A 24,409-nucleotide genomic window follows, 5' to 3' on the forward strand; every position below is an offset into this window, starting at 1 on the left:
CCTTTTTTCTGGTGACAGCAAACTTGACTCTGGACAACTCTTTTATTCCCCGTACAAGTCAATAGTTGTTACAGGAAGGTCCTTTGCTTGAGAGTCTCACTCATCGTAGACTCTATGCTCTGATTTAGATACATACTCATGGTGACATTTTTACCTTGCTTTGGGAATTCCAGAGTTTCCATATTATCCCGTCACACTGAAATAACTTTTGAGTGCTTTCTTCATAATGCAAGAGCCCCTTTAAATCTGGTGTACAGGCCTTTGGAAAAGAGTAAAAGCCCTGGAAAGAGAAATGTCAGTTGAACATTTAAAGGAAAATAATTACACAAAACAAACAAGCTAGATTAAACAGGTCTTATATAAAAAATTTATTACATGAAAACTCTTCAAGGGCTGAGTTGTCTGTGTATTGGTTAAACTCAGCTTTCGAGTGGGAAGAGTTAGGCTGCAGATCTCAGAGGTGTTAACTCATTTTGGAAAACAGCATGACTGAAAACAGATGGTGAAAATGCCTATGAAACAAAAGGTTTCCTACCTGATGTCTTGAGCTTGTTTCAGATGCCAGTTCTGCCTTATCAGCTTGTGGGATTTCTGTCTTCCTGGAGGAGACAACATTTATCTGTGGTTGTGCTTGGTTAATTAATGACACTTGAGCCCTCTTGTTTGCTTTAGCTGATGAGGTGTCATCCTCTATTTTGAGTGATACCATCCCGTGATACTGCATTTTATAGTATCACACACACACAAGCAGAACAGGAGAGGGAAAAGAAAGGGTTAGCAGATACAAGCAACTCGTAAAAAAATTCCATAAAATAAAAGGCATTCTAATAGAAATTGTTGCAATCAAGGGGAAATGACAACAAAGAAAAAGAAAGATACATAGGAAAATAAAGGGTTGGTCATAATGAATTACTAGCAGTCATAAAGCCTGGAAATACCAGAATCAGGAAGAAATCACAGAAATGTCTGAGCAATACTCATAATACTCTTACTTTGAAAACCACATCAGTTCCATTTCTAAATACAGTTGAAGGCTGAACCTGAAAAAGGTAGAATGGCAGAATGAGGTGGGCATATTCATGCATTATAGAAACAAAAAGACTTTATGCAAGATTCACTACCAGATCTAGGTTACAAATTACGCAGAACGTATCTTGGGTTTAGTACTTTCTCTTTCAGAACGGAAACCGATCACCTCTGAAAACAGCCGTTAAAAACCACGCATTACAAGTGTGTTAATAACAAATTCCATTAAGTTGTAAGATCACAATAGCTGAATGTTCCTAAACCATCTAGTTAAACCAATGTAGCTTCAGCAGGAAAAGCAATGGGCAAGTTTTAATTAACTCTTCCCTATTTAAACTAACAATATTTTCAGCTTTACAACTTTAGGAGTAGATGCACAGCTTCTATACGTTGGCCTGGGTCCAGTGACTTCTTCTACCTGACCCATAATTTAGACAAGATCAGCTTGACACGTTTCCTCCCCTAACTCTGTTTTTCTTCCTCTCTTGCATACAGGGATCTTCAAAACTACAGATTTTTTAATTTTTTTTTTTTCCTACCCAGTGTTTTTAAATAGATCCCGGGTCTGACTCAAAGCAAACTCAGTATTTTATGGTTATCGTATGGGCAGGTAGGTTCACTACAAAAATAAGACAACTGAATGAAGATATCAAATCCCAATGAATTCACAAATGGGTCCATCACTGCCTTACGATTCTGCTATTTCCAGTCACTCTCAGCCTGGTCCTTGACTGATTTGCCAAGCCGTGTTCCTGCCGCGTGTCCTTTCCATGCTCTCTCATCTCTTTGGAAGGAGGCGGTGGGATCCCTTCCAAGGGAGCGTTGCCAAGCCTGGGAGGTGATGAGGAGCCCAAGGAAACTGGGAACAGCGTGCCTCTCCCCCAGAAGTTGTGCTTGCTTTGGCCAGAGGAATGGGAATAGCTGCACTGACCTGAAAGCATAAGAAATGGCAGATGGTCAGTTCTAACTGCATGAGCAGATTACTGGTCACGTTGACATGGGCACATAAACAGCTTGTCATTAGAAGTTGGATGATTCTTTCACTTGATGTGGTTGATTTGCTGTTTGTTCAGTCATCCTCATTTATGGCATTTGCTGTAACTATGACTGCAACTACTACCTGTGTATGTAATGCATCTGCCTACCCACATATCAAAATTTCAGCCAATCATCTGCTGAAAATACCTGTTTTCATGCATAGATTGGGGTTTGGAGTGCTGTTTTTATTTGGACATGGATTGACAGGTATCTTTAACTAATGTTGATGATATTTCCATTATGCCCAGAGAATTTTCTCTTCAGAAATCCAGGACACTTTTGTTCCTACAAACTAATTGTGTCAATTAACTCCTGCTTTTCATAATGAATGTTAAAGAGAAAACAGATCTGAAATTTTAAAAGGAATTTTTGTAAAATGAAGCCTAATTCATCGCAACACAGGTATCTAAAATATTGTTTCACTAAGCACCAGAAGAAAAAAACACTCTTCAGATTTCAGAGGACTCAGCTGCTTTGCTAGTTATTTGTATTTTTCTACAGTTGCTTCTTTTTTTAGTGTGATTTTAGGCACACCGCATTTGATCACCAAAAGCACAATAATAATGCAGACATAAAAGCCTAAACTCTGTAATGATGACTGCGGTGTGCTGTAATGTTGTGAACTGTGTTTGTTAAGCATTAGAAAATGTATTTCTAAGAGCTGGATTTAGTTGTCAGGTTCCTTTTCTGAGAGGAAAATAGATCTTTTCCCGAGGTGTATAACGACTGTTATACAATAACTGAGAAAAAAATTCTAATGGACCTAAAAAACATTTTTTCCCACTTAAATTAATAAGAACTGAACTCGTGTTGTTATGAAAAGTGTTTTTTTTCTTTGAACCCTTCTCATTTTGTACTTGTTGCTTTCTCCATGCTGTGTTTCCTAAGAGGAAGAATATAACTGTGTGAGAGTATAAAGGGTCTGCAACTGTCAAGGCTGTTTTCTCTAAAAAGAAATTAAGCATTTAGATCTGAAGGTGAGTGTTAGGAACAACTTGTGGTTGAAAATAAGCAGCTACTCAGCCAAGATTGTCCCACCTTCTTAATGATGAAGATCAAAAGAGAATACCTCCTTTTGAGTCCAAAATTTTCACTACAGCTTTTGTCCGGGTGCCAAGAATAGCATTCACAGGGGAGTTCAGAACTACTTCAAAGACTTCATCGTCTTCCTCTAATTCATCATAGGTAATTGCTATATTCCACCTCTTGGTTGACATTCCTAACAGAAATAAACATTTTAATTACTCTTTAAGTGCTATTTCAATCAAGCAGGGTGTCAAAGAAATATATTAATTAACCTGTCTGCAGCTAGAATGGAGTAGCTGGTGCATGCTATTGTGCTCCTACCAATCGACTGGACTCCTGCTGTTCTCCCAAATAACACCAAGATTGAATTTGTTCCTGGGCAATGATGATTCAGTTCAAGTGCATACATTGTAACAAAAAGCCGATGAAGATGTTGGAAATGACACTACAATACACAGATTTCAGACTTCCATTGCCATTTTTGAAAGAAAATGTATCATATGCTTTTTAACTTGAAAGCTTAATTTAAAAATGGAACAGTTATTTAAAATGCCTGCAAATGGATCAAGGACTATGTTAGATTCAAGTACACCCTTTTAGGCAGGTTTTTTACTTGGTTACAAAATTTTTACTTCGTTGCTTGCCTTCACTGGGTAACTTCAGGCTTGCATAATGGCAATGAGAAAAGGTCATTCCAAGATAAAGGACTAGGCTGGTTATTACCTTGAAGGCTACAGAATTTGCTGAGGAAAGTCAGAGGCAGCAAAGAAACAGATCTGAATGTACACACATATTGCTGTCAACAAAACATCTTGGGAACTGTTCCTGCATCACAAAGTCAGTGCTAACATCCAAAATTAACATCAAAAATATATGTGCAACATTGTCAAAAAAATACCTACATCCTTTTGACCCTTCACAGAACTTCTATTTCCTTGCTTCTTTCCAGTATGAATCCTCTAGTCAAGAGAAGCTGTCAGCAAAAACAGACCCCTCAACTCGAACAGGGTCTTGTTCTGCTCCTCTCCACTACAATTTTTTGATTGCAGTCTAATGTGCCAATCAGTCCGTTCAATTGGCATAACTGAGGTTTGTTTTTAAAAGAAACCTATCAGCCTTACCAAACAATTAAGAAATACTAGTAATTAATACACATCAAACATCTTGAATTTCGAACGAAGAAACTGATGCCTTGAATGTAATAGTTTGGAGGGTCCTTCCCTAAGGTTAAGCCTAAGCAAAGGACCTTTGAAGTGAGCCACCCAAAAAAGACTCTATGAGGGAGCTCAGCTGGTTTAACCGAGGATCTGGCCAGAAAGGAAGGGTGGTGTTCATCTTTCATGTCCACCTTGACAGTTAATTTTTGTGTAGCTTACCACCATATTCAAAAAGACAATAGCAGTAACTCCAAACTGCCCCATGCTTGGAGAATCTGCATGGATCAGCAGAAAATAAAATTCTAGTAAGGGCCCTTGCGCTGAAAATCTGCAACAAGCTTTGCAACAAGCTCTAGCCATTTCAGTTCAGAGGCTGCTAAGCTTGACTGCATAGTACATTACAGGAAAGAGAGCTGGAATCCTGGGCGGCACAGTATGAAGGACTTTTTACACTGATCTCTCAAATCTTTCTTCCATGTTCTAATTTAAAAAAAACAACAAAAAGCCCAAAACAAAACAAACAAACCCCAGAACCCCATCTAATGCTAGATAAAAGGTCTGAGAGAAAGGCTCATTGGTTTCAAAGGTTTCATGTGTGTTCCAGAAACACTGGAACTTAGGGCAGATTTCCACCTTTCCGCCCAGTTGCTTGATTTATGTTTTTTAACTGCTGTCTGCTGGGTGTCCTCCCTTATCCACCTCTGAAAACTAACCAGCAGTTGCTCATTCTACACCTTTACATAAAGGTTTACATACCTTTTTTCAAGATGGGCTGGAGTGACACATTTCCAAAATAATCAGTTTTGTGACTCTAACTGAATTTAAAGCTACAAATTTTAAAAAGTTGGTTTGGTTGTTTTTGTTTTGGTTTTTTTTTTTTTTTTAAAAAAAAAAACAAAAAAAACAAACAAACAAACAAAAAAAACCCACTTAATCCCTAAAGTAAAAATCCCTGGGCTTTGGCTGAAACTGACTTGCTATATTCCCTATATCTGTTTTTCAAATATAGGTAATCACTTCCACTAATTTTTGCCTTCAAATACATGCCATTTATTTCAGCCTTCCACAGATGATATATTTTATCTCCTCTGTAACCACTGTGATTTTCTGCCATTAAAACCTTACTGTTGGCAGTCCTGGAATGACCTCTGCTGGCATTGAAGGCAACACCCTGTGAGGCCTCTGTGGACCCTGTTTTCTAAACTCAAATAAATCCTGAACTATGCCAACAGGATGTGTTCCAAAAAACCTCAGACTTGCATATGCAAAGGGAGTGGTTATGATAGCAAATGGGTTTTCATTCCCAGATAATATTTATATGGGCAAGGCCAAGTTTTTCAGATGAAGCTGAATTTCTGAATAGTAAATTGTGAAACTCCTACCTGGACTACTTTTTCCCTAGACCCAGGGAGATACCCAAAGCATAATAATAATAATAAGAAGAAGAAGTTATGTAGAAAAGGGGCAGCTTTTTCCAGTATCCTCACATTTGTACTATTGATTCTCCCCCAGAAAAAAAAAAAATCAAGCTCCTTTCAATAATACAGTTACGATCATTTCTTGCTATCTACAGCCTCAGCCAAGGTCAGACTGCTGTTATGATTACAGTGCAAGTGGAAATGACATGTGACAATTTTCACATTCTTTTGTACCTTTCTGGTCTTGGATACCTTGCATAACTTGTTGTACTCAGTTTTGTCTAAACTTGACCAGTGTCCTGGTCAAATCTTTAAATCTTTAAAGCACCTCACAGCTCAGCTCAGGGTTTGTCCTCCCCAGCCTAGCTGTGAGGAGATTAGGAGACATCATTTCAGCACTTTTGATATTTTAACTGATGTAAAGGGACCATACTCCATCTCACCCTAAGTAATGAGGACACTAAAGCACAAAGGAAGCTCACTGCTCTTCCAGAAAATGAGCCCAAGTGTATTTAATTCTATTCAGCTCCTCTAACTATGGATACATAATAGGTTTTACTCCCCAAAATGAGTGTTTTCACTTTCAAAATCAGTGAATTAATTTTAAAATTATCCAGTGCACTGCTTCATACCTGGATCAAACTGAACAAGTTTGGAGGGAGTCACTGTAAAGTCCTTTCCCAGCACAGCAGATATTTCATTGACCTGAGAAGAAATCAAACAGTAAATGTCATGCTGTGATGTATTTTACCAAGCTGCTGCATTCTGCTGTGTGCTGAAGTTACTGTGTGCCTCTCCACGGAGTCTCAAAAAGACATGCCAACCCACAGATATGCTTAGGCTGGAAAAAAACCAAAAACCAAAACAAAACAAAAAAAACACCTAAAGAATAAACCATGTGCAACTGTCTTTCTGTCCTTGCTCATGGTGAAAATCCCGTAATCAAAAAAATTTGTTCATCTTAAAATTTTGCCTAGCCCCCTCTCAAACTGCTACTTGACATCAACAAACAACACTGCTGTTCACCATGCCTGGGGACCCAGCCACACCTGGCTCCTAGACAGGCACATCACGGCATCCTGGAAAAGCAGCAGCAGCAGCAGCCTGGCCACATTTGCCCATTTAGCCCTTTGTGAGGTCTTGGAACCAGCGTTTGCATGCAGAGGTGTCTGTCAGCCCCAAAGGCTCGTTGGGATAAGCATGAACCCGTACAACCAGAGTAGAGTCACTGAAGTCCGTCAAGGACAGGGCAAGATGGCCTCTGATTAAGTCAATAGCAAAATTCTCACTGACTTCAGTACAAGAAAAATCAATACTGTGTTTCCAATTGGGGTTATAATCTTGAGAAACCGGTAGGGAAAATTTTAGTATTTCTCTAACAAGGGGAGCTGGTAAAATCCTGGAATTTCCATTTTACAAGGAAAGATAAAATTTATGAAGGCAAATTCACAAAATTATAATCTGCAGCTCTCAGGCTAATTTTTCTGACATAAGACAGAGGCTGCTACTGAAAATATAGAGGGTTCTTTGAGCCATTTCCTAGGCTGATGGCAGTAGGGGCAGAAATGGAGGAGGCTGCCGTGGCTGTGGAGTTGAAGCTCCCATAGCTCCTGAGCTCCTCCAGCCTGAACAGGGAAATGAGAAATCCCAAGGCCACAGGTTGTCCAAAGCCTGGATTTTAAGGTGGTAAGTGCTGTCCAAGCACAGTGACAGAGGAAACGGCCTGCTCTGTCACCGAAGGTTATCAAAACTGAAATGCTGCTCCAAAACATTCCAGTTTTGGTTAGTCAACATTTCTACTTAAAAATCAGGAAAATCTTAAAATCTTAAAAATTCAGAAATTTTCCAACCCTGTGTACTGGCAAGGACAATGTCCTGGTAGGTCTGGTGTGAATTGTATGGCTTCTTTGCTGATTACTGAAATACCTTTTAAGTCTGAGGAAGAAATTAAGAGGCTTCACTACTTATTATTAAGTTTCCTGTTAGAACCTTGGCTTTTAGCTTTACCTTCACGGCAATAAAGGCGGACTCTGCAGAGTGTCCTGATCTGGTGATTTTCAGAGACAGCACTCCCACACTTTCACACACTTCATATTCAGTCTGTTGCATTTCAATCCGAGACCACCGTAGCTCCAGCCTGTCGGAGAGGAGGGAAAACCCATGTGAAGCAACACCACCTCCCCTGTTGCCCCCACCCCCTGCTGCTCCAAGGTTCAGTGAGAAGACATTTCTCTCTTAAATGCTGATTTAGCCAATACACATACCGAGTCTTTGTCTCCTAATCAACATATTTGTGTGATTTGGCTGATTAGAAAGAGGTGGTTAATGAATCTTCCGGTTGATCTACCAGAATCATGTTTGGTCTACCCCAAACCAAGCCTGAACCTTGTATCGGTACCAGAGGGGTTCTGCAGCAACTTTGACAAGAGCAGAGTTTGTCCCTAACACCAAATAGGCCAAGACAAGCTATCACTGTTTCTTCCTGGTTTCCTTTATCCCTGTAGTTTAATTTTGCTCTCACTAACCCATATTTTCTCTGCAATGTCATCCTTTCTTCCCACCTTCCTTCATCTATTCTCTAACTCTCCTCCTCTAAAGTATATGTCACGGTCCAGGACTTCACTGCCTCTGTGCAAGTGCCCTCCCCACCCCCCTTTAACATTCTCTGTACTTTGCTCTTCAGCCACAGAAGTGGCTGAGTACAGACATCATATCATACACTGCATTTTAGAATTTTTTATAGGGGATGTGACCGCATCTCAGAGGATCTCATGCTGCACAGGGTAGCCAATAAAGATCTCACCTTTTTAAAAGCTGTGATAAAAATTAGTGAGACTCAGAGAGGAATGAAACAAGGAAAAGGGGCTGCGCTACTTACAAAATAATTTCAACTTTTCTAAAACAAACTTCTAGACCATTCAGTCTTGACTAGCTACAACACGAGTAGAAGTTTCCTGCTGTCCTCCGATATCCTCTGATATTCATGGTGTGGGGAACAGAAGCTGATTTGCTTTCTTTATGTTAAAGGGGATGCATGTGCCAGATGTAGTCCAGCAGCATTCAGGTAAAAGCTGAGATTCAATTTTAATAATGTCAACATGCAAATCAAACTTGCATTTCGAATCAGTGACCACTAGGTGATAACGTGTTAGAAAAAAAAAAATTCTCACAAGCTTTTTAAATCCAATAAATCCAATATTAAAAATATTTTTTTTTTCCTGAAAAACAAAACTCCCCTTTGTTCTGAGGTCCATTGCATCTAACAGATAAATTCTACTTCTCTGAATTTCCTATTTTCTGTATAAAAGTGGCTTCTCTTTGCCTTCTTCGTAAAGCCCTGATGTTACGCGTTGCTCTTTATATACAAGAACCCACACGTTCCCATGAGGAGCGGCAGCATTTTGATGCTGGTTTTACGACCAGTGCACCTGTGAGCCAGCAAAGGGTGTTTGGGGGGTTGTGGGGGTGTGTGTGCGTTGTTTGTGTGCAGATGTGTTTGTGTATGGGGACATCTTTTGGCACAGTGAGTAACTGCTGAAAACGCTGTCGCTGCCCTGTCCTCGTCTTTTCTACAGCCTGAGGGGGGAGAGCCCTCTGCTCCTTTTCCCTCCCCATGAGTCCTGGTTTGTGAGTAGCCAGTTTAGCCCAGGAAAACAGAGTTAGCTATTGTTCTCAGTTACTTCAGATTAAATAAATTGTTTGGATGTTCAGTCCTTATTTTCAGAAATAAAGAGAAATGTTGCCCCTGCTGTAGACCTGCTCCCACTTTTGGCCTTTATCATCAAAGCACGGTTCAGACGATACCCCGGTTTCTAATTTTTGTACACCAGGCTTATCATATGTCATACAGAAATTTTGATAATATGCTTAATATAATTTTTGATAGCGGATGACAACACTCTGCGTGCCCTCCACCTTCTTACAGTTCAGTGCGCTTTTGCAGAATTATGGCTTTCATTGCTTTTACTACTTGAGAGCATCCCCTCCACCATGATCTCAGGCTTGTGAAAAAGGCATTGCTGTTAGCATGGGGCAAGAGTGACCTCCAGCTGCAGGACCACGTACATGAAGCAACAGTCCCATCTCTCAGCACCCAGTATCTCAGGTCTTCAAATGCTCAGCTCCCACTTAGAGTAAACTCCATTATGTTTTTCTGTGAGGCCACAAAAGCCCTTGAGAACTATTCCCCAGCCTGACCTGGAGGTAGTGCTTTGTATTTCACCTTCCTGAGGGGACGAAACCTTCTCTACTGTTCAACAAAAGAAATGGCAGTTTGGGTCATAGCTATGTTCACATCTGCAGGGCTTTGAGCCCAGCACGGGTTCATTTGCCCTGGGGGGCGGCATGCACAATGCACTACACCATGCACCACCAAGGGTCCCGGTTACCTTTGGGGCACTGCGGAGTTTCCACTGGCATCTGTGACTTCAAACTCCAAGTTGTCTGAATTCACCTCCTGCGATGGATTGATGACATAAAATATGATTTTGCTGTTTAAATCCTTTTGGGTAAACCCTTCTTGAATAAATCCACCTGGAAAAAAGAGAAACATTCAGGTGAATCAAAAGCCTGTTAATAAGAACCACGTAGCTCATATAGACTGTTTTCAACTTTTGTTTTTCTTGAACACTTAGAAAATTTGAACTTACAGACACTTGGTTTTATAGCTAAACAGCAATATCCCAGCTCATTATAAGCCCCAGCCAATTTCTTCCCAAGTGACCTGTTTATCAAATGGCCAAGTTCAATATTCTTTTTTTTTTTTTCTTGACACAAACGAAAAATAGTTTCTCAAAAGCAGCTATTAACAATCATCTCAAACTCTTTGAGGATTCATAATGAACATGAGACTCAGGTTTTAGTATAAAGACTTTCTTACTACATTCAAAGCTTGCCTAAATTTTGCTAAGAAATTTTGGTTTCTTCTATCAAGCAAACATTAACAGGATCGGTTTTGGAATCTGACCCGGTATATCTCAAAATACAGAGATTATAGAAGACAGCACCTGTTGTTATATTTTCCAGGTAGCCATAGTGAGGACCTTGTAAAATCTTAAAAAATATTTTGTCATCTTCTGTATTGGGGTCAGATGCCTTCAGGGACTTGGCAGTAATATAGATCCCATAATTGCCATTCTTCAGCAGTTCCACATCAGAAAAACAACGGAGATGAATAATTTTTGGTGCCATTTTGTCCAAATGATCCACCTAAATCAAAAGTTAGACAAATATATATTAATTTTACAGCATCAGGATATTCTCTGTCCTACTTTTGCTAAAAGCACAGTAGCCTGCTCAGGGTGGCAATAGCCACTTTGACTCACAGTCTGCTACAGAAGAAGTCTGATCTCCAGTTAAGTATATTTCCCATGAGATGTTTCTAGGCCCAGCTTGCCCAGTTGCTTGCTGCATGCAACAGGATACAGCACATACTGGGGAGGGCAGCATAAATTCTGTGTACCTCTGGCCTGTTGCCCCTCACTCCCCACAGTATTTCTCCTTTTTGATGTAATTTTCTTCATAGCAAATGAAAACTCCAGCAAAGGTTTCTCTCACCTCTGTTTTACAATAACAAGCATGGAAACCTAAGGATTATAATCACAGTCAAAGACCTGGCCAATAGGTCTCCTCGAATCCATGCCACCTTTCACAACTTCTGATGAATCTTCTGGTGCCCAGCAACGGTTGTTGCTGTTTCCATATCTCATCTTCTGTTGCTCACCCTAGCTCATCATATAACTTCAAACTTTGTCATTAGGAAAAGTTAGGAGCCTCTTTGTTAGTGTTTTGAAAAATACAGAATTTTGACATACAGTGCAACCAGACCTACCCTGCATACTGAAACATGCCAGATAGATACATACAAGAAGTCATAGCAGAGGTGTCTGTGCCTATGATACAGTGAGAAGAACTTAGAAATGAGGGAAATGGGAAGTGAACAGAAAGACCCTAGTAAAGGAAGGAAGAACAGAGCAGGCATCTTACAAAGATTCCCAGAAGGAAGAGAGTCTGTCCTATTGTGGGAGTGAAGTGGCTGTAATTCAAGATTCCTGTGACATGAAGATCAATACTCATCCTAGTATCCCTCACGTGCAAATCTGTGGGTCAGGTACCAAGTGGGAAAGCTGGGTAGCAGGAAGTTCATTCCTCCCTGTAACTGGGCTCAGTTTAGGGGTCAACCCCTTTAGGGCCGAGATTTCTATGTAAAATATTTTAGCACGTAAAAGTACAGAAGTATATACTTGCTTATATTTATATAGCCAGATGTCCTTCTCTTAAATGCAGTCTCTCTCTTTGCACTCTATAAAATTCTTTGCCTGAGTAACTCATTGTGGCAAGTAGTTAATTCTCCAGGTTAATTATTCGTAGAATACAGAAAGCAAACATTTTACCTGATAAATATCTCTAGTTAAATCATAAACTGCAGCAAGCACTAGTTCTCATCAAAATTGCTACATTTTCCATCTTATCATGCTATGTACCTTTATTAAGTAGGCCTGTGGTCACACTTGCCTGAATGGTGAACGCCACTGGCTCGCTCTGCACCCTCCCATTCACGATGAAGCCTTGATTTGTCCTATCTGTTGCAACAAATGTAAATCTGTCAATCTGGGAATCCCCACCTCGGTGCTTGTATGCAAGATCTCTGTTGTCCACATCTTGCTGGGTGAAATTGTTCTGCAGAAGTGCAGCCCCTCGGTAATAGAGATGACCATATCGGGGGAGCTGAGCCAAGAGGAAGGTAAGGTTTTCTTTGGCAGTGTCTGGGTCTGAAAGCTGCAGGACATCAGGAGAAAGGAGTGCCATAGCGCCTTCCACTAATCTTAACCCTGTGTTCCTAGATAGTGTGGGCAAAGCTTGGTCGACTGCCTCCAAGGAGATCATGAATGTTCCATGCTTAGTCCTCAGTCCATTGCTGATGATGAATCTGGCAAAGAGAGGCAAGGTAGTCTTCAGCATGTGTTCTTGATTCACCATGTACTGAAATGAAATGACAATACACACCTTTACTACAGGACTTGCCTGTGTTGATACTGCAAAAATAGTAGAGCCCGTTTGAACTCAAACCCAAACTGTGAGTACGGTGAATATATAACTTAAAAACCTGGCAACAGATGGCCAGGTATATGGCAAGAGTTACAATGCATCTACAGGAATCTGAGTAGATGCCAGAGGAATGGCTTTAAGGGCGTAGCCATCAGCCCCACCAGTCGTAACAGAGCTGATCTAATCTTCTAGATCAGATATGGGTGGAGCAGATCTAAAATGACGGGCTGGCTGGGTGCTTAGTGCACTCTCTGGCATACACACACCGGTTTGTACACATCCTTAAGGACATCTTCACTTGGTTACCTGGCAGTGGCCACTGCCAGTCAAAGTGCTGGCTCTTAGAGAAAGAAGTATGTAACGTGTGTGGTCTGCCTGGATGATATTTTTTTTTTCTGTTCACTATTACAAGCATTTTGTACTGAATAACTCCAAAACTATCTAAAAAAGCAAGCTGGAAAAAGATCCATCCTCATCTCACTTTATGGGTTTGTTTAGGCTCTAACCGTGTCTGTAGATTTCTATATATTCAGAGGAATTAATTTATGCTTTTTCACAAAACTCAAGTAAGATCTCACTGAAATACTAAGATTCTGTGAGAGATACCGAACAGAACTATACAAGCTGCTAGGGTAATTTAAAAAATGTAGATGTCCGTACCATGCATTTATCAAAGAGTCAGATCTGCAAAGTTCTTGTTCCATGCTGGGAATTTCTATTAATAGCAGAAGAGTTTCTTATAGTTCTATTCCAAGTAGTAATATTTCTTTAGCTATACTAAAGATTTGATTATGTTCTACGTTACTTTTCCTTTACTAGACAAGAGAAAGATAAAGGTGTCCAAGGCTGGAGAGAAAATCTATTGGAAGCCTACCAGCTGGGTATGGGCTTTTGCCATACAAGTGACAGCATGTTCTGTGGAAATTTATTATCAAATTTAGTTGTAGATAAAAATAAAGAGAAAACCAATCTTTTACCCTTCAAAATTCATCCTAGCTTTCATTGCCAAGATTACTACTTAAGTAATTTTTGTGAGAGCAATTATATTGCACGTTGTCATCCTGTAACAAGACCTTTTGAGGTTATATGAAACTAAAAATTGCTTTCAAAATGTCTCACAATCCTTCGTGTCCCATCACCATGTAGTACATAAGAGTCACCTTTCTTTCTGCAGAAGTTTCTGTGGTTATGCTGCATAGTACATGCAAAAGCCTCTTGTAGAGTGGTTTTCACCCAAGTTAGTTCTGCTTGCACCAGAAAAGAGTCTGCTTGGCAAAGAAATTTGCTTGTGGTAGACTATTCACATTCCCTGACCTTTCTTTTTTTCCCCACACTCCAACGCCCAGGGCTTTGAATGCACATATTGCTACGCTTATGCAGTTGATCTTGTATGGGACAGTATCATGGGGTGGTTGTTCCAGACAATATGAGGGCCAGCCTAGCTGGCTGCTTTCCACCTAGCATGCTTCTACCATACATAAGTGAAATGGGGACTGGTTGACATTTAGATTATCTGCCTCCTCTTACTCTCTTGACGGCAGACCTCAGAGAATTATTTAAATTATTACAAGGTCAGAACCTGGCCTGTTGTTGCATGCCTTGAATGCAAGTGACTTTCAGTAGGTCATGGAGTAGCGTACTGTGTCACACAGTCTGTCCATCTAAAACTGCTCACTGCCTTCACCAATGCTGGACGATTAGGGCTTGATCAACTTGTAAGAGCTGGCAGTATGCCATGAAACAGATGGGAATGAGCACAGGCAGACCAGGGACTATATAGCAGTTAGAAATATGTTTACTGAGGATGGTATTCCCAGCTGGAAACCTAGAGACATCTGCCTGCACTGACCTAATGCTATTGTGCCAATGGTAAAAGGGTTGTGCTATTAGTATCTAGCTGAAATCAAATACAGAACTAGAATAATGATGATAAATACTATGCTAAGGAAAAAAAAAAAAAAAAGGCAAAACCTGCTCAGTCAAAACCTTATCTGCCCCTCAGAAAGTCTGGAAGGCTGCAGTGGAAGTGAGTTTCCTTTGGTTTTTGTGGTGGCTGTAAAATCATTTGGATGATGCTCCAAACAATATTTAAGTGAAAGATTTAGATAATTCAGTTCATGAAACTGATGATTCATCCAGTCTTTTACAGAATACCAGATAGGAGCAAACCTCCTGGTTACATACATCAGACTGAAGTTTACGATGCAAATGTCATACGCCACTTGATTTCACAGGTGATGAAGCTGCCTGTGTCCAAGATGTCCTTTTTTCCAGCACTTTGGGAGATTTTGGTTGTTGTTTATTTCTGGTTTATGGCTGTTTCATCTTTCCCTTAGGAATGGAGAGCAGCCAATATTCTCCTCACTCTGATGAAATTTAGGGGACAACTCTCAGGCAGAGTTAGGAGGACATGTTGCATGGTTTGATTTCACCATTACCAACATTTCATGCTTTCTGCAGTTTGACGGCAACAGAGTTGGCTGTAGGACCTACCATCTGTTATGGCATTTAAAAGATAAAAATGGAATCATAAATAGCGCCAGCTCATTACAAAATCGAGCCAGCGTGTCAAAATGGAGGACATTAGCATGTTCTTTTAGTATCCTGCTGCCAGCATCTGATGTCAGGTTGCTAATCACTTGAAGTCATCTGTCCAAACAAGCACTGCCAAATCTTTCTTCCGGGCCAGCAGCACCAAACAATACAGGCAAATTTATGTCTGAAGGAAATACTTCAGTGGAAAGTAAAAATCTGATCAGTTAACTCCCCCCCCCTATAATTACCCATATAATTAATGTAACCATTCCTTGTTTAAATAATAATAATATTCTGCCACACTATTTATATGTCTACACAAAACCAAATTCTTTTCCAAATAAAAACATCAAGGAGGATCAATTATTGTGATTTAAATAGTTATTGAATATCAATATTTATTAAAGCATCATAACCTTACTTTTATAAGGCTGACTTTCTAAGCCATTGGGCTAAACAGAAGACATCTTGTTTATCCACATGCAATTGCCCTAGAATTGTTGGCCTGCTTTCATTAGCGTGGTATAGAAGCCATACTTCCCAACCTAGGGTTGGCATGACTGCAACCTTACTTGTCTAAGCTAATATAATTTTGGTCATAGAGTTTCACAACTGAGAAACATAAAGCCAGCGAATATTTGTTCACTTTTTCTTTTATGGCTATGAATGGATCAGATAAATCTCCCAACTAGAATTTCCGCCACGTTGAATTTGGGGTATCCCCACATTGGAATAGTTTAAAATGTTTCAACTGAAACACTTGGTAAATACTTTTTTTTTGTCCGGCTGTCATAGGGCAGTTTTTTTGATGTCTTCATGCCCTGTTTGCTTGACTTCCCTGCAAAAAGGGTCTCAAACTGGATGACTCAACATGTCCTTGACTATTCATCATGTATAATGGAAAATGCTGTTCAGATCAGAAATCTACTCATGACAGAGTGTAAAAAGGGGTCTCCTGAATTGCAACTCTTAGGAGCTAAACCCTTCATTTTTGTTAGTCACCAATGAAAAAACAATAAGCTTTTATTTTTGTGTGGAAAAATTGAATTTTACAGAAACTCTATCTCTGTCAAAAGCTGTTTTCAGAGGAAATGGCCAATGCTAGCAAGAAGTTAGCGTTCTTTCTTTAAAAACCTGAATTTCCTGAATTTTCTCTCTTTTGCAAAACCATCCCTGAGACTTTGAGCAGCAACACATTTATTCTGGTATAACTCATTACATCATTCCACTCTATAACCAAGGGAGGTTCATTTGAGAACAAAATAATGAAATATTCACTTTAGGAGTGCACCTAGTCTGAGCTGGTCTAAGACAAAGGCTCAGAACCAGGTGAAAGTAAACTTACATATCACTAGGCTACTGAGATGGGGCTATGGGTAACCAGGTGTACCACCAAAATCCAATTGTCTACATGAATTTCTTAGCTATTGTGGTGTCGGAATAGGTAAGTGGACTGGTTTTCAGTATGTTCAAGAGGAATTCAAAAAGCCTGGAACCAAATGAGTATCATAAATAAAAACAGACAAGAAAGCAGTTATTTAACAGCTGAATTGACCAGTCTTACCGCATCCAACTGTAGCAAGAAACTAAAGGAAAATTCCACAAAATACGTTCTTAATCTTTCTCCCCTATTAAATCTTAACAATTGTGTATGTTTGGGTACTATAGCAATATTGAAGCTAGTATCATTAAGTGAATGTGACTCTTCCTACAGTTTCAGCATCAATTAGAAAATGCATTTATGACCAAAGCAGTCACAACTATGTGTATTATAGCAGAAATATCTTTACTATATAAATATTGATAATTCCCACAGAGCTTCCACCTCTTTTTAATAATTTGGTTTGAGGTTTGGTTTGGTTTGGTTTGGTTTGTGGGTTTTTTTAATACCCAAGAAATTGAAGGCGAAAAGTTTTGAGGGTGAGGTGTTATGTCTTACCTGAATGTATCTTCAGGAGCAACTGCCTTACTGTTGTGAACATAGCAGACTATCTGTCTTGCTACGTCCATTTGACTGAAGCTCGTAATGGGGATGCCAGGATAGCTGACATACTCTATTTGGCCATACTGGGGTGGGGAGGTTATCACGTAGAGGAGCTCCTCTGGCTTGTCAGTACCATCCAGTGCAAGAAGGACATTGGTTGTAATGTAGCCCCGATCCCCTTTGGGTACTCTAAGAGGCTTTCTGAAAACAGCAATGTCTCCTGCAGGGTAGACAAAACAACACTTGAAATAGTCATATTGAATTGTAAGTTGATGTTTTATGCAGTATTTAACCACATGCAAGCCATCACCAGGAGAAAAGTCATAGAACTGTAGGACTATAGGGAAATTCAGGCTGGAAGGGACTTTGGGATGTCTCTAGTCCAATCTTCTGCTCAAAGCAGTGTTCACCATGAGATCAGGCATAACCAGGTTGCTTAGGGCTTTATCCTATCAGGGCTTGAAAACTGCCAAGGATGGAGTCAGCAGAACCTCTCTGGACCCTTGCTCCAATCTTAGTAGTATCAGGTTAACTTGGTCTAATTTAAGTTTCTAATAGGGATGCATTAAAGGAAGAGAGACCATAAGACTAGAGCATGAACCTGGAAGACAGAACTGTTCTTGAGTGTTTTGCCTACCTTTTGCCTACCATTCTTGCCGTTTTTCTGTACTTTGATTTACGCAGACATAAGGCTAATTTCAGAAGGGTATTTTCAACTCTATTTTAAAAGTAGCTGGGAGTCCGGGGAGGCAAGGTGCAACACATTGCCTTAGGCAGAGCCTTTTCAAATCCCAGCACCACTTCTTCACCAGCAGAAACACCAGGGCTCTGGCCAGCAGTGAAATCCAAGCAGACAGACTTTTGGGGTCTGCAGGAAGCCCTGCCAAGGGCCTACATAGTGCTCAGGGAAGGGTCAGAACATACTCAGATCACCTTTTTTTCAGAAACAGGCACTGTAAAATGTCAGGTCTGGCAGATCTTTACCCTTTTCCATGTCCTTGATATTTATGTAGAAGTCCACAGCTGGGGATCTGTTGTAGCCATCCCACAGATAAAATGTGAAGCTGTCTTGGTCCTTGGATCCTATAGCTCCTGTATGGACATATCTCACAAGGTTCATATCCAGGTCTTCCTGAGTGCACTTCATTCCAGTTTGGAGAGTCGTCCAGCTTTGGCCTACCTAGAAAGAATAAACCTCCACTTAGTCCTCCACTAAAGAGTCTCCCATGCATCCTCCCCAGTTAAATGGGCTTGTTTACAGTCATGCAGACTTTTAGTGGCAGCTAACTGGCTTCCCTTCTAAGTTATGGGCTCTTTCCTCATAGTATATTTTGAAGGGCAGTAAATAGCTGGAGTTGTTCCCAAGCAGCTACAAGGCTGGAAAAGACAGAGTGATCATGAGTAAAATGGAGTAAATGGAGTTTAGACACTTTTACTCCAGGAGATACATTTCTGCACCCTTCTCAACGAGACACCAACAAGATGAAAATGAAATGGTTCCTTACCGAGCTTATGTTTTCTATTTCTTAATTTCACAAAGCTGCTCTTGATTCTATCCAAAACCAAACCTAAAGGGATATCAGAAACTAACCTATGGGGAAGTTCAGGGAAGCACAGACATTCATAACCCCAGAGGTCCTCTGATGGAAACTGTTAATTGCCCAATATAATTTCCTGCTTTTCAGAAGGCAGCATAGTACTCTATATTGGACTGATATTGGACTGTGTATTTGACATTCAGCCTGCTGTAACAGTGTCACTGACTTTGGAGAAAGGCTATCAAGGACAGAGTGAGTTATCAAATACATGGTTCACACTGTCAGACTCCAGCCGGTAGCTGTCTCTCACGCCAGTGCATGGTACCCCTTTAATTCACAGGTCTCACATGATCCACAAATTCTTGCAGGGATGCAGCATCAAAATACTTTCCAGGCTCACAGGTCTTACAAAACTGGTTCATTTTTTTCTATTATACATGCATGCAAGTAAAAAGAGGCATTTTTTCTATCTTTGTTCCTGTAGCTTATCTTTGGTCAATAGATGATCACCTTTCCTTTCATTTTAATATTATTTTCTGTCTTTCCTCCTTTTCCATCTTCTTCCTTTTTTCCCTTCCTTCCTCCCATACTTTTCTTCTAACTCATGATTTCTTATTCACTCTTTCATACACATCTCCCTCCATTCTTTCAGAACCCTGACGTAACTGAAGTAATAGCTTACATGTCACTTTTTTTTTGATCAAGGACTTCCCTCCCTCCCCCTCTTAGCTTTGACAGTTGATTTTCCCCCTCTGTAGGCTGATTGTCCCAGCATCTCTCTCCATCTGAAGTGATCATCTGTCACTTCAGATGATCTGCCATGTTTTTCACTCTCCTTCTCCCCCTGTTGAGGATCTTGCCTTTAGTGTCAAAGCCTCTGGGACAGCCTCATTGTTTGGTTCAAACACTCTTTCCACAGTTTAACTGGCCACAGCCATCTACTTGAAAACATGACAGACATTTGGGAGAAAAGGAAGATGAATTTCATTCTAACTTAAAAAGACAGAGTTCTTTGCATGCCTGTTTTTTGTTAAGTACAAAGACTAACCTTGAGCTGAAGCTGACCATTTTCTGGAAGTCTTTCAAATAAGTAGTAAATTCTCTCCCTGGGGGTATCTTTATCTTTCGCTGACAGAACAGCACTAGAAATTATTCGAGTTTCACCCATGTTCACCTCTATATCATCCTTCCTGCAAAAAATTAAAAGTCATGTATTGATGCAATAAAAGAAATGTAACCTTTCCAACACATAATTTCTCTGCCAGGAATGTGGATTTCCCAGATGCTGACAGAAATGACAACTGCAGAAAGAATGGAAGGGGGTGCCTATTTCTGTTGAAAACAGCAAAAAAAGCAAACAAGGTAGACCACCTCGTCCTTACAATGATGAAAAACAACAAAGCAGATACCTACAACAACCTGGGATTTACCACATCTGTCTTCTTCCCCTGGGCCCTATTCCACTTACCTTCATACAATTTATAAGAAGAGGATAAAATAAACCAATAGGCTGTATTATATTACTGCTACTATAGACCATAGTAATACTGGCTCTAATGAACTGATTATTCATTAGAGAAAAGACTGCCTTTCAAATGAGTAGTCTGTCACTGCTAACCTTAATCTTCAAGAGACGCTACAAATACCTAACTGGCTTCTTCTCTATGCTCCCCATTGCAGAATATTCCTGGGTTCTTTATTCAGATGAGTAGGTTAAGGTCACCTTTTCCTTGGCAGAAATGGCCATTACTAGCCACAAATAAAAGTTGAGGCAGCTCAGTGGAAAAAAAATCCCACAGAGTTTTAAATTCATGCAGAGTGTTGCTCCAGGATGATTGTCATGTCGTGTCTCCTCTGCTTCCATTCTCACCTAGTAACCACCCTCCAGTTTGCCTCGGCACACCCTACTTCATCATTTTGCTGTTAGCTGTCTAACATTTTCGCAATGTAGCACCCAAACAGTATTATTAGACTATGCAAAAGTTTCAAGGAGATTGGAGTGTATTCAGCATATTCAGTCACCCCAGGGATGGAACCTGCTCAAGCTGATCTGCCCGGGGGCCACAGAGCAGGTTGGGAAAGAACAGAATCCTTAGGCATTTGGGCAGTTAAGCTCTGGTCAGATGCAACTGAGCACATGCAAGCCATGCTATTTCAAAGGCCAAATACAGATAGATTTTTACAAGAATTGCTAAAGACACATTCTTCATGTAACAGCCCTTTCCTTTGTCAAGCTGCAAGTGTCTGCTCCAAAGCAGAGCCACAACTGAAATTTCCAAAGAAGTAGTTGTCACAATTACTTAGAGATTTTGAAAAATACATTTATTATTCTCAGAAAGAGCGGAGATTTTTTTCCTAAAGTTGCGTGCTCAAACGGATATGGATATGAGGCATAGAAATTTTGTGTTTGGCAAAATGAGAAGCAAAGAAAATGGAGTCATATGTATATCAAGTCATATTAATGACAGATCAAGCAACCTTAATGATTTGCTCATACCAGCAATGATCATGCTGGGACTACGCAAACAGAAGGACCAGGTGTCTGACCCAAGGACTGTATGAGCTAGAAAGAGAAGATTCAAACAAAAAGATAAATAAACACCTTTAGCTACACCCTGAATGCTGTCTAATTCCAGCTCATTTTTCTGTGTAGTAGTTAGCTGGTTAAGCCTTCCAGCGCCCTCACATCTCATCTTGAGAAGAAGCTTTCAAGGGGAATGTGTGCAGGCCTTACATTCCCCAAGGGCACTCCTTGCTACAGGATGCAATCCAAGAGGTGACAGATTGAGTTTTTGGCAATCATTGTGAATAAGAGCCACTGTTTGCCAGCCAAAAACATCCCATCCCAGATTCTTCAGTCTGTTGACCATAGCTAATGGAGATGAGAACTGAAACTCGCTGGGATGGAAAGGTGCCCCCAGATTAAAAGAAGAGAAGAAGCTTACAGGTATTGTCACATGTCCACCTGTAAAACACTGCAGTGGCATAAGGGAGCTCCTACCCCACAGCAAAGATGTGGTTACGGAATGTGGCAGCTAAATGACTTCAATCTCATAATGAACATCTTTCCTTAAAGCACTACTGGTTAACTGCTGGCAGCATACTGCATCTCAGTGGAAGAGTAACAGGCAAGAAACACTAACTTCTTATGATGAAATAGCCATTTTGCAAGTAGATGGCTCACTTTGTGCTACTGTTCACCACAGGAATGGCAAATGGTGAGATCTAACATCACCAGACAAGGCAGCAACAGCTTTTGGATCCAGCTGGGCAAAGGTAAAAACTTCTTGCACAACATCACGCTCCTTCAGAGAGAAGAAGTGAAAAATGACATAGCAATCTTTACCATGTGCAGAACAAATAGGGAATGATCAGTAATTATCAGTGCATGGTATGAATACATAAACTGTACCCTTTATTCTAACTAGAAATGGACTTTCTGGTTAGCATTATGTGGTCCTTGATAATCTTTCAACTATAAAGCTGTCACTTTTTAATGCAGGAAGCTCTACAAGATAAACAAAATATTCAAAATTCTCTGCCATGGGAAATGTAGGTCTGATCTGAAGGCAGGCCAAATATCCTGAGGGATCAGAAATTCCCAATTTAGTGGGAGCCTGCTTAACAGGCTGTGAGTCATTTCTGAAATGCAAACTTTAGAGGTTCGGAGCTATACCCCCAAAGCCTTCAGGCCCTCAGCTCCCCATCTGCCTGCCTGGAGCTGGGAAGCAGCCAGGAGGACAGAGGCCCTGATGCTCTGTGGCAGGTCATCCGCTAACAAATGGGAATCTCAAGGGACAAGCTCCTTGTTAAAATGACCAGGGGGTTTGGGTCTCTGGCAGCCAGCTGCCTATCTGCAAATGGCCATTTCTAACTACATCTAATTCATTTGACTCCTAGTTTTGGACTGTAAGAAAAGTTAGTGTGTGCCTTTTCAAAAGTTGAATAATGGCTGAGCAATAGAGTTTTTTTAACAGAAAAGAAGAGAATCATTAAGCTGAAAGGCTTTCCCCTGTGAGGCAAGGAAGCATTGACCTTGTGGATTCTCTCATGGCAAAATTCAGAGCTGCTTTCAGAGAGGTGTCTTAGACAGGCGGTTGCCCCAGTGAAGGAGAAAGCAAAGTGACTGCAGCCAGTACCATGGTGGAAAGTGGCCAGCAGAGGTGCGCAAAGATCAGGGTTCTCTGGCAAGCATCAACTAAGTTGTGAAAGCAAAACAAGTGTGTTCCTCCTGCTTTCTTTTTCTCTATTCTTTTAAGATTGATCGACATTAAAGCATGCCCTACTTTCACTAAAAATGGTTTTGTTAAGCAGGCTGATAGACCCACATGGAAACATCTGTATTGACATTAGTCTCTGACTAGTTATGGCACCCTCTCCCCATCAGTCACCAATTTGCTGGTTTTATCACTTTTGGATCATTTTGTCTGAACTCATTTCTCTGTCAGAGATGGGAACATGTGGCTTACTTGCTCAGCACTGGTTTCTCATCATTAACTGGAATGACCTTTACTGAAATGGTTCTGAGGACTTTGTGTTTCCCATCTGATAGCTGGATTTTAAAGCTGTCAGTGAGGTTTTCCGAATTGTCATGCATGTACATCAGCTTCATTCCTACACAGGAGATCAGGGGAAGAAAAATTGAGAGAGAGAAATTGAAAGAACAAATAAATCTGACTCCTGCGAAGTATCTCACATCATTTCATTGTGTTTCCATCAACCTTATTCCATCTCCCCTCCCCATATGCCCTGGTCACAGCAAGCTTGCAGAAGATGAGCTTGGCAAGCCACTGCTGTTCATTAATCTAACAACATACTACTGATTCAAAGATACCAGCCTGACCTGAGTAAGGAGTGACTCCCTTCATGAAGGGGTCTCCGTTGGTCTGAAAAAGGCCTTTCTTCTCCCCTCCTCACTCCAGTTGATTTTATCAGGGACCGTATATAGGGTGAGACTATCAGGCAACACTTTTCTGTGTCAGGAGCACACAGTTCAGCTGGCCTTATGGCTATGACTGTGGACAATCAGAAGATCTGGGCTGGAGGTGGCTCAATCACCATTGTGGACAGGAACAGAGAAAAGTCAAGCAATTGCTTTGAGCAACCTGGTCTAGTGGGAGGTGTCCCTGCCCATGGCAGGGGGGTTGCAGCTCAATGGTCTTTAAGGTCTCTTTCAACCCGAACCATTCTATGATTCTATGATTATTGGAAGAGAGTAAAAATCAGTACTTGGGAAGGCTGAGAAATTTGAGGTGGGGATATGATATTTCTGAAGGTTCATGTTAGACAGAGAGGAGGAAAACCTTTCCTCAGGTTTTGAGGGCTGAACTGCAACCTGAGTGGCAGGATTGAACTCATGTCCCTCTTTATATCAATAGATCCCATATTTCTATAAATAGAAATGGCCACAGTCTGAAAGAATCCACCATATTCTTGGTAGTGTTAAATAGACTTGAAAGAGCTTTGCTGCTTCAAACCAAGTTACCTGATCATGCTAAGCTGTAGACCTCCAGTTCATATCTTTATTGTTAGGTATATATATACATATACACATATATATATTGCAACCTTCTGATATATAAAGGGGGTTTATAGGAAAGATGGAGGGAGACTTTTTACCAATTCCTTTAGTGACAGGAC

At 40.5% G+C, this 24,409-nt stretch overlaps 1 protein-coding gene across 1 annotated transcript in view; it reads right to left on the reverse strand.

Moving 5' to 3' along the window:
* Nucleotides 1-24,409, reverse strand: part of FREM1 (FRAS1 related extracellular matrix 1) — a 59,266-nt gene that overhangs the window by 8,739 nt on the left and 26,118 nt on the right. Inside the window, exons 20-33 of the mRNA XM_074166152.1 lie at nucleotides 23,239-23,383; nucleotides 19,818-19,959; nucleotides 18,216-18,411; nucleotides 17,187-17,451; nucleotides 12,179-12,593; nucleotides 10,672-10,873; nucleotides 10,054-10,198; nucleotides 7,673-7,802; nucleotides 6,298-6,370; nucleotides 3,134-3,283; nucleotides 1,719-1,957; nucleotides 993-1,040; nucleotides 536-718; nucleotides 155-280 (exon numbers count right to left, since the gene is read on the reverse strand). Coding sequence (XP_074022253.1) covers nucleotides 155-280; nucleotides 536-718; nucleotides 993-1,040; nucleotides 1,719-1,957; nucleotides 3,134-3,283; nucleotides 6,298-6,370; nucleotides 7,673-7,802; nucleotides 10,054-10,198; nucleotides 10,672-10,873; nucleotides 12,179-12,593; nucleotides 17,187-17,451; nucleotides 18,216-18,411; nucleotides 19,818-19,959; nucleotides 23,239-23,383 — 2,459 coding nt within the window. The remainder of the gene's footprint in view (nucleotides 1-154; nucleotides 281-535; nucleotides 719-992; nucleotides 1,041-1,718; nucleotides 1,958-3,133; nucleotides 3,284-6,297; nucleotides 6,371-7,672; nucleotides 7,803-10,053; nucleotides 10,199-10,671; nucleotides 10,874-12,178; nucleotides 12,594-17,186; nucleotides 17,452-18,215; nucleotides 18,412-19,817; nucleotides 19,960-23,238; nucleotides 23,384-24,409) is intronic.

This window comes from Numenius arquata, chromosome Z, assembly GCF_964106895.1.
Source record: "Numenius arquata chromosome Z, bNumArq3.hap1.1, whole genome shotgun sequence".
Classification (NCBI taxonomy): domain Eukaryota; kingdom Metazoa; phylum Chordata; class Aves; order Charadriiformes; family Scolopacidae; genus Numenius; species Numenius arquata.